This window comes from Haliaeetus leucocephalus, unplaced genomic scaffold (assembly GCF_000737465.1).
Source record: "Haliaeetus leucocephalus isolate CR32 unplaced genomic scaffold, Haliaeetus_leucocephalus-4.0 Scaffold306, whole genome shotgun sequence".
NCBI classification, from domain to species: Eukaryota; Metazoa; Chordata; class Aves; order Accipitriformes; family Accipitridae; genus Haliaeetus; species Haliaeetus leucocephalus.
In genome coordinates this window covers 1,220,907-1,234,473 of record NW_010972742.1, presented here as the reverse complement: position 1 = coordinate 1,234,473, position 13,567 = coordinate 1,220,907, and the positions used below count along the sequence as shown (strand labels likewise).

The 13,567-nt window shown below is 55.1% G+C and overlaps 1 protein-coding gene across 3 annotated transcripts in view; it reads left to right on the top strand.

Annotated features, from left to right (window-relative positions):
* LOC104833824 (carboxyl-terminal PDZ ligand of neuronal nitric oxide synthase protein-like) overlaps nt 1-13,567 on the top strand; it is a 37,068-nt gene that overhangs the window by 20,904 nt on the left and 2,597 nt on the right. For 2 of the 3 annotated variants that reach the window (XM_010570750.1, XM_010570751.1), the window contains exons 3-8: nt 7,592-7,684; nt 8,385-8,443; nt 9,936-10,044; nt 10,470-10,611; nt 10,989-11,149; nt 12,732-12,899. In XM_010570750.1, coding sequence (XP_010569052.1) covers nt 7,592-7,684; nt 8,385-8,443; nt 9,936-10,044; nt 10,470-10,611; nt 10,989-11,149; nt 12,732-12,899 — 732 coding nt within the window. The remainder of the gene's footprint in view (nt 1-7,591; nt 7,685-8,384; nt 8,444-9,935; nt 10,045-10,469; nt 10,612-10,988; nt 11,150-12,731; nt 12,900-13,567) is intronic. The other variant, XM_010570753.1, reaches the window with a different exon arrangement.

The window sequence follows — 13,567 nt, the reverse complement described above, 5'->3', positions numbered from 1 at the left end:
ACAGGAGACTTCAGAAACGCACATATTTTCTTAGCTTAATTCAGGCTTTTGCAATTTCCTCCAGCGCCTTTCATCCCTCCTTCCCCTCAATCCACAGCACTGCTCAGCTCTACTTGCAGTGAGGGGCTGACCACCAAGTATGGGCATTAGTGAAGGGTTTGGCAAACAGACCCCTCATTAGCAAGGTGCTTGTGCATCTCCTTGCACCACGGCAGCCGTGAGGGGCCAGGGAGCAGCAGGAGTGGCTTTGCTCCCTCAGTGAGGAGGAGCTGGAAGCCAACCACAATAATATGTCTGGCAGGGTAGGGGCATCACCAGCCGGGGCCCCATCCCATCATACCTAAGCAAGGTGAGCAGAGCAGACCCTGGGTAGTAGCCAGGTTCACCTAAGAGTCCAGATCAACGGGCAGGTCCATGCTGATGAGACAGATCTAAGGCCAAGCTGGGAAGTCAGTCTTCAAGTTGGAGTCAGCAGGTCCATGGCCAGGCATGGCTGTGGCTGAGCTGGAGACCAACACTCCTACACCAAAGCTCAGGAAGGGGTTGTGGGCCCAGATCTGAGCTTAAATGGAGCCCCTGTGCCCATGGGTGGGGGTGGGGGTGGGGGTGAAGATCCCAGTTGAGGCTGGTCAGGACCATTAACACCTCTTCACAACTGGTCACTGTGAAGTGGCCAAAGTGAGAAGAGCCACAGGTGTCAGCACAGCTCACTGAGAGATGGTCCCAGCAAGGCAGCTGGGCTTGGTGGGAGGCTTTGGAGCAGGAGCGCTGTCCTCCAGCTAGAGCCAAGTGCTGGGACTCCATAATCCTGAAGCCCATCCCCTGCCCCTTGGCCAACCTTATGAGTACCTCTGCTTCCACTTCCCAGCTCTGAAAGAGAGTTACCCGTCTGCCTGGCCAAGCCAGTGTTGGGAAGCAGATGATTCTGTGTACCTTAGATGTGGTCTTCTGGGGAGATTTTGAGCACAAAGACTGGATTTTCCCATTAATCCTTTCCTCACAGCTATGCAACAAGTTGTCTCCAGCGCCTGCACCTGAGCAGCATCTGCAGATCCACCGTGCACAGGACACCAGCTCCAGGCCGGCCACAGCAACTCTATCAATAAATCATCTGTGGCTAGTCCATCCCGTGGTGCTTTTCTTGCCAAGACTAATCAAAGCTTAGTCTGTAACCCGGTGTCTGCAGCTCAGGCTGCGGCCAGGGACGTCTGCATTGCCCGGTGGGTTGTGTGGAGACTGAGCCTATGGTTTGGGTGGAATCCTTGGGAAAGAACGTATGGAGCTCCCCAGGGACAGCATGCTGTGCTGGGGACCCTGCTTCTGCTGCCCACGTCTCCTGGGGGGGTATCTGCATGAACTGCTGGGCAGGAAAGGACCAATGCACAGGAGTCCTGGGGAGGAGACTGTGGTGGGGCCTTCTGGTGGGTGATCACCAGGGTCCTGAACCCCACGGATGGTGCTAAGAGGGACAAGGGCACAATGCCAGTCACCAGAGGTTGCACTCAGATTAAGAAAGCAACAGAGAGGGTTGCACTCAAATGTGCCAACTCAGCCCTTGACCAGCCAGCTCCCGAGAAGAATTAGAAAAGGGGAGAAGGGGATCGCTGAAGCCTGCAGCCACAGGTGGACCCTGACCCAAGGTCCGGCGCAGAAGCTTGCACAGAGAGCTGCTCCCCACAAATGGGCCCCAACTCCAGGGCTGGAGCACAAACCTGCAAACGCTGTCCTGCATCATTGGAAGAGTCCGAGTCCTGCCGGGCTCTGCAGGCAGCAACACTGCTGCCAAAGCACAGAACTAGGAATAAATAAATAAATCCTGTGTGATGAACTGTGGTCACATTTCCTCGCTGCCCCTTCAGGGACTCCCAGAAATCCAGCGGGGCCGCGATAGCTCCTCTTCAGCTCGCTGCGTGGGGAGTGGGCTGCAGTATCTACAGAGAGTTTGTTGGACGGTGGAAGGAGCTAATTTAAATGAGAAAAAAAGACTTCGGGTACGTTGCCAGCATTCTCCTTGCCTATTGTACTCCCCCTTTGGTTTCTGCTTTCCACTGAACAGTTTTATGTTTCCAAGGATCATAAATTCTCATTTTTCCACTGGGCAGGAGGTGCACTCCTGGGCTCCACCACTTCCTGCGTCGCTTTTATGTCCGTGTTGCCCAGTTACTGCAGCCCAGACCCAGACTATGCCCGACGGCATTCACACCGGCCACGTCCCCGGGAGCGTGCGCCCCGCCGCCGGGCACTGGGAGTTCATAGGATTCAGACAGGCACATGCTTCCCAAGACGAACAAAGGAAAGGCCATAACCCAGCGGTTTCCAGCCGGAGGCCTTGAGGGAACGGCTGTGGCTGACCGATGAAAACGCCGCTGCCTGGCAGGGCTGTCGCGGGAAGGTGCGATGTGATGTGATGCAGAAGGGGCCGTGGTGACTCGTGGAGGGGGGGGGATTGGAGGCTGGACCGCAGCCTGCGGTCCAAAGGGTATGGGAACTGACACTGCTCGTTTGTCAGCTCCGAGGCGGCACGCAGCGCTTGGCTAAGCTGCACTTGCTGGGAGAAGAGCTCAGGAGTTTTCTGTAACATCAGTTCCAAGCGGCAGCACTCCAGCTATCAGTAGTTCAAACAGCAGTCGAGATACAATGCCGTGCCCTCATGCCGTGCGGGTCAGTTTGCTTTGAAATTAGTTACATTCCTGAACTTGAAATACTTGGCTTCATCATGGCTTGAACTGCTAAAGCGGCGCTCATATGGTATCGGAGGTTGCGTACTGCGGCGGGAGGGAAGGATGCCACCCACGCCGCTGGGATGCAGGAGCAGGGACCGGTGGGTCCTGCCGGGGTGACGCTGCCCGGAGCCGGTCTGTCGGGGGGCAGAGCCGAGCAGATCGTCACCTCCTCATTGCCATGCTCCCTGTGTCCGTCTGGCAGGCGAGGTTTGGGAAGGGGCCGTGACTGCTTATTGTTGTGGGGTTGTTTATGGACACATACATCCTGCAGCCTGCCAGGCCGGGACGGGGCAAGGGGAGGCTGGGGGCAGGACAGCAGGCTAAGGGCTGGCTGGAGAATTTACAGCTGCAGGAAGAAGTCGTCCATTTCCAAGCCTGTGGCATCTTCCTTTGGGCACGCAAACAAAGTCCTTACCCGGCGGCAATTGGAAGCACTGATGTACTCCTGTTTGTTTCAAAAACCTGGAGAGCCTCTGCCTTAATTTCCCTTAATTCAACTTGGGCTGCACCGCAGCAAACACCATTTGAACCATGGCTGGGAGCGTGCCCTGGCTCTGCCGGCACTCTCGAGTCTGGCCCTTCTGCTCTTTGTTAATGGGAAAGATGCATTTTTTGGAAACAGAGACTGCCTCTAAGACTTGCAAACTCTCTATTTTATGACAGTTTTCATTTGCATAATGAGGGCCCTGATACCTTCAGTAATTAATCACATTAAGAATTGCTTCTTTGAATAACTCTATTCATGCAAGTTGTTCTTAGTGCTGGAAACTGCATATGATTTCCAACGTGCATTAGCCCATCTCTTTCATCAGCAGATGGAAGCTGGTAACTGCATGTGTAATTTATATCTGCTTGGGTGGAATTATCAGATGAAATATGCATTACACGGCACCATTAACATTTCTAGTCATACAGTCTTTAGCTCTTGGGTAAGTTAATATTACATGCCAACAGTGTGTGGGACCATATGAAAGGCAAGGACTCGAACACAGGGATTTAAAAGCAGAAATGGAAAGTATTCCAGGTCAGACACATCAGAAATAGAATTAATGAAGCTGCTAAATTAAATGAGATGCATTGCCCTTTGTTGACCTGCATTTTTTTATAAAATGTCCCATCTTTTCTCCATGGCTAAGAAAGCTGCCAGGCTTGCCTGCTGAATCGCCGCTTGTAAGGGCAACTCCAGATCCTTTAACATCCGGAAAGCTTTCCCCCATAGGATAGTACAAGCAGCAAGAGAATAACGATTGAATCTCGGAAGGCAGCAGAGAAGATGAACACTGCTGTGTGGGTTTGGATTTGTCGGTAACCTTGACAAATTTGGAAAAAATATCACATCTATTCAATAGTAAGAAAAAAAAAAAATCAGTGACTTTGCTTTCTGACACCAGTGCCAGGTTAGCCAGGAGTCTCGTGCTCAGATGTACGTTGGTTTGCGCACGAACATTTTTAGAAGACATAAGGTCTGCTGTCTTGGAGTGCATTTTTTCATGTGCTTTTTTGTCCTTATATAAATCACAGTTAATTAAAATACTGATTCCTGCTTGATAGGAAGCAATTAGGCGACTGAAGGTGTATCCCATCTGCCTCTTACGCGTTGAGATGGAGACAGAGTCCAATCCAAGCCGGTGCGACATGGGCTCGGGGGGCTTTCGCCCAGCCCTGCTCTGGGGAGCACGGTGCTCTCACCCGGCTGGCGTTACCGCTCCGTGTGCTGAGCAGCCGCTCAGGACCGGGCCATCCTACGGCTCCTGCTGCTTGAGGGTGTTCACCCTTTAGAAAGAATTTTGGGGCCCAGTGGTTTTGATTGTTTTCAGGCCAAGCTAATTCTGCCCGTGGCTGGGACCCCGGCACCTCTGCCATGGGGAGCGTGCGTTGGCTGTTTGCAGGGGCTCTGGTGAGGACGCGGCGGTGGCCAGGAGCTGCATGGAGTGAGCAGGACAGGCAAACTCATCGGCCTCCTTCCTTGCTGACGGTGCTGTGGCAAAGGGCTGCATCCTGAGCAGAGCCCGCGGGTGCTGCCTGCGGATTGCAAGGGTCAAAACTGCTTCAGACGCCGTGTGCGGGGTGTGCGTGTCGCTGGGGCGGGGGAGAAGCTCTGCGCTTTGCTCCAGCCCACCCCGTGTCCCTCCCCAGCCCCAGCCACCCCAGCACGGCTCAGCACCAGCCCGCGGCAGGGGCAGAGCGTGCCAGGCAGCTCACACCAGCTGTATGGCTCTGCTTGGAGCTGAAGCCCCGTACCTGTCCCAAAGTCAGGTGTGGTAGCTGGCTGGGGTTCCTTGGGTTTACAGAGACTTGCCATCACTCCTGGCAGCACCTGGAGATGCGCTGCCGCTGCTCCTGATTGTTCCTTTCTGTCCAAGGGAGAAAGAAAAAGCATCTCTGCAAAATCCAGACTTGGACTTTGCTTAAAGCCTTTGAGTAAAGAGCCTTGTTTGAATGTAATTGCACCCCTGTTGCTACAAGGGGAAAATACACTGTATTGCGCTCTCTTTCTTGGAAAGCTCGGCTAGTATTTTCCCAGCCATTTGTGTATAAAGAAAGATAAATAGCTCTTTAGCGGGTAGAACAATCTATCCCGGTTTTATTGACATTCATGCAAGCAGACAAGGAGAAACAGTTTGGCAGGGCTGAACGTAGGGGAGGGGGAAGCTCCAGCCCAGCGGAGCTGGGAGCACCCAGTGAGGCTGTGCTGGGGGTGCCGGGGGACCGAGGGGCTGCTCGGGCAGAGGGTGGGAGAAGCCCTTTTGGGTGCTGAGGCTGGTGAACCCAGCTGCCTGGCCTCACCCCCGCAGATATGTGCATCTCCTGCAGGTTCCCCCCCGGCCCGCGACAGTCTGCAGGATGCACTTGACACCTCACCCATCATTTCATTGCTCCCTATAAATAAAAAATGTGTATAGCAAATTTAGCTCTGGCTTCACACACAATGGTGCTATAGATAGATTTTTTAAAGAGCTTGTCTCAGAGTAATAATTCATGGGGAGATCAAAAGGCTATGGTTTAATCCGGGGTCTGTCTGATACCATAAACCTAGCAGAGTGCTAAGAATTCAATGAGCAGCATCAAAAGCCTGATAAACATGAAAGCCACCCAATTTTCTGCCTGTAAGGCTGGCGTGGCTTACAATGGGTGCTGAGGAGCTGGAAAGATGCGTATCTTCTCTGCAGTGCTTGGGTGCCATGCTGACACGGAGCCACACACAGAGTCCTTCAACTTCAGGCTCCTGAAAGAGGTGCCTGGACTCCCTTAACATCTCAATTGCTACCTGCAGCTCCGCCGACTGTATAAAGAGATAAGATTTCTAATTAGGTGTCTAATTACACAGCGTAGGTAGGCTTCAGGCTGCACTCTGACGCTTGGCATCGCCTTGTCGTCCGTGTCTGGGAGTCAGGCAGTCTGCGCTGATTCTCCAAAGCGACGTGGCAGAGGCATCCCAGGAGACACTGGAGGCTGGTGGTGGAGCAGAGGCAGCTCCCGTTCCCGGCAGCATTCCATGGGAAGGCTGGGTGGCACAGTGCTCGCCAGCGAGGTGGCTGGCTGTCCTTGGGGGGACAGGACGCCGCAGAGGGGGCTGCATCACCCTGGCGCCTTAGCAGGAAAAGCTTGCGAGCTGCTTCCAACGTGACAGACTGATGGAAGATACGGCCGGAGCCCATCCATAGCCTGTTTTCTGGTAGACCATGACTAACAGCGTGTGGAGGGAGCCAAGAGCCGTCGGGGAGTGAGGGCAGAGCAGGCACAGGGGGAGGCTCGGTGCAGCCACGCTCGCTCACGTTCGTGGCCTCGCTGCGGCCGCTTGCACAGGCAGAGCCAGCAGACACTGGTGTCCCTGTGATGTCCCCTTTGCCGAGTCCCAGCTCCGTTACAGCACCGTTGACATTATTAGACTATTAAAGCAGGGGATTTGTAACCTCTGCTTTCCAGCTCTGGTAACTGTACATCAAGTTAATCCAAAGGATTTATTTTTTAATAGATACACAGTGGCTGTTACTGTAGCTGCAGTGATAGTAATGGACGTGCTCGTTTAGATAAATTGAGGATCTGGCCCAGGAAAGCTGGATTTCAGACAGGAACTGCGAAAAATATGGGGTATCAAAATGCTGTATTTGGAAGCCAAAAATAGTGCCTAAAATGGGGCCAGTAAGGATCAGCGCTGTAAATACAGGTCTCCAGAGTGGAAGGGCTCTGCCATGCTTCTAGCTGCTAGCAAAAGCAACATTTAAAAGCCAGCAGTTTAATTTTTAACACAAATGGAAGTGAGTTCAGACTGCAGACACCTGCAGGTGAGGAGCTGGGTTTTTCTCCAGAGATACCGAGCCCACTGAGGTTAATGTGATTATGCAAATGACTGAGGTATAATTGCATTATTGCCACCCATCTGGCCCTCCCTGCAATTCATAAGTGATTTTATACTCCCCGCACACTGCAGCGCTGCTATACAAGGGCACTGGCGATGCCATAAATCACTGCTTGGTGTTTGCTGCAAGTGCCGTCTCCCCGTCAAGCCTCTGGTGCAGAGTCCCGCTGGACCAGGCATGGCCAACACATCAGGAAAGTTCTTCCCGGATCCGAATTAACGGTCTCTGGATGTAGCCCAGAGGATTGAGCTCTGCTTGTCCTCTCCCAAGGGACGCTCCTGGCTCCTGACAAAGCCAGGATCCTGCCTGGCATCTCAGCTACAGCAGCAGGTCTTTCCCAACATGGATTTTCTTAGCAGGATAAAGCAAATTCCTACTTCCCTGGGCAGTTGGGATTAAACACAAACCCAACTTTTTCATGTAAAGCACTGACTAATACTGCACTAACACTGTGCCACATTCCCCCAATACTACCTCTCTTCTAACCTGGGTTTTTCTTCCCATCAGTATGAATTCAAAGCCAAAAACATTAAGAAGAAGAAAGTGAGCATCATTGTGTCTGTGGACGGGGTGAAGGTGATTCTGCGCAAGAAGCAGAAGGTGAGACTTTTCCAGCCCAGCTGGGGCACTTGGGGCCAGAGCACCCGGGATGTTGGCTTTCACCGTGTCTGGATATTACCACTACTCAGGATAGTCACACTTCTAACCCAAACTGTCCTTTTCTTAAAAACCACACAGAATTTTCATGAGAAAACACTCAATTTTTCATCAAACTGATAACAAAACCTTGCTGAAAAGAGTGGGAAAATTACAGTGTGGGAAGAGGATTTTTTTTTTCTGTCACAAAATGTCAAGCTTTCAGGAAATACAGTTTATTTTTCTTGTTAATACCAGTAGGCTTTTTCTGCACTGCCTGGGCTGAGCACCCCTCAGCTCTTCGCCCAGGCTATGCTTTCCACCGAGCTGAGCCAGCAGCTGGATCCAGATCTCCTAAGACCTAGCTCAGAGCCTTCTTCCCCAAAACGTGTTACTCTTCTGCATATTTGATGCTATGAATTAATCTTAGGGACCACATTCAGCCCTGAAAGCTATGATCAGATGACTGGATATAATAAATGATCAAAGAAATCTATTTTTATCCAAGATACCGATGAAAGAGCCATTGTTCATATAGTCACAGTGTAGCCTGGATTTTGGCTTGCGACAAATGCACCGTTCTCCAGGGCTCCTGCCCATCAGCATGTTGGAGTTTCATTTTTACCTGACCCACTGTAATTTTGTTTCTGCCCTCTGCTTACAGAGAAAGGAGTGGACCTGGGACGAGAGTAAGATGGTGGTGATGCACGATCCTGTGTACAGGTACGCAGCAGGGGATTTAGACCAGCTAGGTCCAATCAGCCCTGAGCGATGCATATCCATCCTCCCGCTTGCTGAGTTACCTCCACCAAGGCTGGCTTTCCAAAGGACCATGTAAAATTAACGAGGTTGCAAAATTCCTGCTGATGGGGAATCCTTTTCATACATTTTTGAGAGTGAGATGGACTGATCTAGCTTTGAAGCTGGCTCTGCTTTGAACAGGGTTAGACTAGATGACCCCCAGAAATGTCTTCAACCTGAATTACTCTCTGATTCTGACCCTGAAGCCAGGCTTCCCGCGGTTTTCCTTCAGAGCATGGCTCGCTGTGTGCTTCTGAAGAAGGGCCTTACTCTAAGGCGTAAGTGCTTACAGGGAATTGACTCATACAGGATGTGGTAAGGTGGCATCGACTTTCCATAGCACCTGCTGTGGGATCTCAGAGTATTTTGGAGACCACAAGCCCCACGCAGAGGTTTACATTGCACGTAAACCTGATGCCTCAGGAGCCATCAGGGGTGGCTTCCTTGAAGGCAACCCCAGCGATGGTGTGTAGCCTGTGGACACAGTTAAGAGCACAGGTTGCACCAGGCTGTTAGATCTGCCAAGTGAATAATTGGACCACGAGCACGAAGCCCGCAGCCCTCAGGGTTAGGATCACCAACATTGGTTTTCTAGGTCAGTGCCCTTGGTGAGGAGATAAGAAGCAGAGAACGTGCTGATGCATTATGCGTGCCTATCTCTCACTTCTGGCATTCTTTAAAGATTATTACAAGATGTGGTACATTGGCAATAATTGCTCCAACTGCAAGTTCAACACAAAAAAATTCCAATGACAGAAAAGAGTAAAAGAGAAAAACATTCTGAGAATCCCTTTGGTTTCTTCCCTATTCAGAGCTGAACTCACTTGTCACATTTTTACCCAATTAAATCAAACATATAAAAAGGTCTTTAAAAATGGTTTTGTAGCACAGGGAGGAGAAAGAGTCAGCCTGAATAGGAGAGACAGAAATCCTCTGCATACACTCAGCGTCCCTGGGAGAGGCATCCGGGGGACGCTGCCTTTTGTGCCGTGCCACCTGCCTGCTGCTGAGAACGGACCCGCGCCGGGTCCCTGGCCTGGCTGCACCGAGGCGGGCAGGACATTCGCTGTACAGGCAGTTGTGCCACGCTGCAGCCCAGGCAAGGATTAATTGCTGGGCCTAAAAATAGCCACAGGCTTTCCAATACTATAGATTTTTTTAGCTTTCCCACAGCATCTTTAAAAAGCTTTTGTCTACTTCAGAAACCAGAAGGTTTTCCATCAAGCCACTCTCTAAATCCATCATCTCCTGCCTTGAAAATTGCAGGAGGGGCCATGCACCAGCATCGCCTCGTTCCTCCAACCCCGGGTGCTGTGAGCCAGCCTGTCCTGGGGACACGCGGGAACCGCCGAGGTTGTCTGGGGGGCAGAGACTCCCCTGGGTATTTAACTCCCTTTGTCTCTTTCCCACCTAGAATCTTCTATGTGTCTCACGACTCGCAAGACCTGAAAATATTCAGTTACATCGCAAGGGATGGTGCTAACAACTCCTTCAGGTGCAACGTCTTCAAATCGAAGAAGAAGGTAGGATGCTACGGCTGGGTCACCCCCGGGCGAGAGGTCTCCGAGGGACCTCGCACCTTCCCTCGTGGGACCCAAAGTAACCGCTGGGTTGGAGGGTGCAGAACCCTGCGGAGAGACCGAGGCAATGCTGGTGCTGGATGTCCCCAAAAAAACATGCCTGGTGCCTGTCCCCTCCTGGCCCAGCTCTGGCAGCAGTACAGCCCACGCAGAGATAAGAGCTCATCTCCGAGAGCAGGGGACCGCGGCGGGGGGGGGGATGCTGTGCATCAGGTCCAGCGGCGGACAGCAGTGGAGAAAAGATGGCATGGGAAAAGATGGGAGCGTGGGACAGCCCTGGGGCGGGAAGCGGGAGGAAGATTCCCAGTTCTCCCACCAGTGGTGGGGCGGCTGCCGCGGGTCTGAGCGGCGGCGGGTTTGCTCCGCAGAGCCAGGCGATGCGGGTGGTGCGCACGGTGGGGCAAGCCTTCGAGGTCTGCCACAAGCTGAGCCTGCAGCACGCCCTGCAGAACGCCGACGGGCAGGCGGACGGTGCCAGCGACAAGTCGGCCGAGGAGCAGCCGCTGGAAGGTGACGCGGGGTTCCCCACGGGGCGCGGGCAGACCCCCACCCTCGGCAGCGGCACCGGGGGTGCTTTGGGGTGGGGAAACACGTCCTTTGTGGGCCAGCTCTGGTGACAGCGAGAGCTTTGGGCCCCTTCGGTTGGGGGGCACGGGGAATCCACTCCATCTGCCCGCTTGTGCTGGGCGCAACGGGATGGCAGAGGCTGAGCCCCCCTTGCCCAGCAGGCTGAGGGTCTGCAGGCACCAGCCCCTTCCTCCTGCCCCTCTGCAGCAGCCGAGACTTGAAGCAAGTCCTGGCCTCATCCCTGAGCTACCACCCCAGCTCCTTGCTGCGATCCTGCGGCGGGGGGGGAGCCTGGGTTTATTTATCCATCTTGTTTGAAGTTCACCAGATAAAGGGCTCCAAGATCACGGATGCGGACGAGGTTGGCATCGACTCTGACAGCATCTGTGTGTCCGAGAGGGGACCCGGAGAGCTCCCCGCTGGCAGGGGGGACCTCGGCATGCTGAAACCTGGGCAAGCCTCAAAGGATAAGAACTGCCAGGTAATGGGGGGACAGTCCACGTGCCCTGCCGCTGCTGGGGTCCCTCTGCTCGGGGTCACTGTATCACAGCTTGATTTGGAGGGGCTTTCATGGAGACCCCCCCCCCCCCCGGCTCCCTGCTTTTGCAGCCCCGGTGGCAGGACATGGTGTTCAGCAGCCGGTTTACCCGCAGCTAAGCTGTGTCCCAGTGCTGGGGCAGGGGGAGAGGAGAGAGTTGGGAGCGGGGCCACAGCGCATGGCTAAGTGGGCTTCAAATGCAACACGGGAGAGCCCACCAGTGCGGGCAGGGCAGAGCACAGAGGGGCTCTGCTGGAGCGATCGCCCAGCGCTAGAAAGAAGCGAGGCAGGACCCCCCCTCCTGCAGCAACATCCACATAACAGGCAGAAACTAAGAGGAGGCATCCCTGGCAAGGCAACCATTTCCCTGCCATACGGGGTGGATTTCTGTGCCCCCAGCAGCAACCCCCAGCTCCCCTCGTCCCCCAGGACCAGGGAGCAGCGTCCCCGAGGGAGCCCAGCCCCGGCAGCCGCGCAGGCACGCAGGGCACATTTGGCGTGAGCGGTGGTTTCGCCGTAATGAATAGCTGCTCTGCAGAGCTTCTCAGTGAGCGCTTCCCGGCAGCCTGAATGGCATCGCTTCATCTCGCACAATTGTATCGCTTGCAGGGCCTGGCTGAAAACAGCTGCGGTGAAACGCGCTCAATGGGATTCATTTCCGTGGCTGGAAAGGCAGGGCTTTCCTGCGCTTTCCTTCTGGGTGCTGGAGCTGCCCAAGCAGGGGAGGGCAGGGGGCTAGGAAAAACAGCAGCCACGGGCCAGCTCCCAGCGGGACACGCTGCGAGGGGAACCGTCCCAAAACACCCCCGCTGCCAGGGTGGGAGGCTGCCTGCCGGGGGGGACGACAACTCGCTGCCCGGCTCTGGGCCGCATGCCGAGACCGCCGGCGTTACGGAGGGCCAGGTGAGCCACGCACGGTGCCACCGCACGGTCCCCAAGGCAGGCGAGGTGGCTGCGAGCTCAACCCACCTCGGGCTGAACCGGCAGAGGAGCGGGGCTGAGCGCTGGTGCTGGGGTGCTGGGGGGGGGCTCACGGCTGGGTCTGGAGCTGCTCTGAAATCGGTCCGTGTGCGCGCTGCCCTTCTGGTGCGGAGCATCTCCAAGGGCTGGGACCCCTGCAGCTTTTTAAAACGCTGACGGCCCTGGCACTGAACTGCTGCTGCCACTGGCGAATGCTTCGGGCAACAAGCTGCCTCGTGGGGAAGGTGGTGGGGTGTTTGGGTCACCCCCCGCCACCTCCTCCCCGGGGACCTGCCCTCCCCGTTTGGAGCTATGGCCAGACGCAGGTGATGCCGCCCTGCCGGCTCTCTGGGAGCAGGAGTCGCTCCGAAACCTGCTGTCCTGGGGATGGTGTAGTCGTGCAGCGCCTGACACCCAGCCCAGGGCTGCGCCCCTCAGAAGTCCCTTGGTGCCAGGGCTGCGGGGGCCGCTCTGCTGCGCTGGGGTCAGCACTGTGGGGAACCACGATCCGAATCCCAGCCCGAGCCGGTCGGTCCGCTCACCCTGCCCGTTTCTTTGCGCCCAGGATGCCGAGAACTGTTCCCTCCACCCGGCCAGCTCCCAGCAGCTGCTCAGCCCCAGCAGCCCCTGCTCCTCGGCCTCCATCACCCCGCTGGCCTCCCAGCACTGCCTCCAGCTGCTCCAGCAGCAGCTCCTCCAGCAGCAGCAGCAGACGCAGGTGGCCGTGGCCCAGGTACGCGTCCTGCCCTCCCCGCGGGTGGCACCGGCCCTGCTCCTCTCCCTGCTCCAGCCTCCGGGCTGGGCTGGCAGCGGGGACAAGCGCCCTGTGCTGTTAGGGGAGCGGTACGGGGAGCTCGCAGCATTGCTCGCCGCGTAGCTTGCAGCATTGCTTGCAGCATTGTTTACAGTACAGCTCGCAGCATTGCTCGCAGCCTTGCTCGCAGCATTGTTTATAATATAGCTCGCAGCATTGCTCGCAGCATTGTTGACGGCATTGTTGACGGCATTGTTTACAGCGTAGCTCGCAGCATTGCTCGCGGCATTGCTTGCAGCATTGTTTATAGTATAGCTCGCAGCGTAGCTCGCAGCACTGCTCACAGCATTGTTTACAGCGTAGCTCGCAGTGTTGCTCGCAGCGTAGCTCGCAACACAGCTCGCAGCATTGTTTACAGCGTAGCTTGCAGCGTAGCTCGCAGCACAGCTCGCAGCATTGCTTGCGGTGTAGCTGGCAGCCCGGCTCCCCCAGCCATGGAGCTGGCTACACACATAGATCCCCCAGGCCGCTCTAGCAGGGTCACGGGGGACCCCCCCAGAGCCCCCAGCTCCCTTTTCACCCCATTTTTCAGAAACCAACCGCTCGGTGCCTTTTCCCCCAAACCGGCAGCAGAGCGGGGAGCCCAG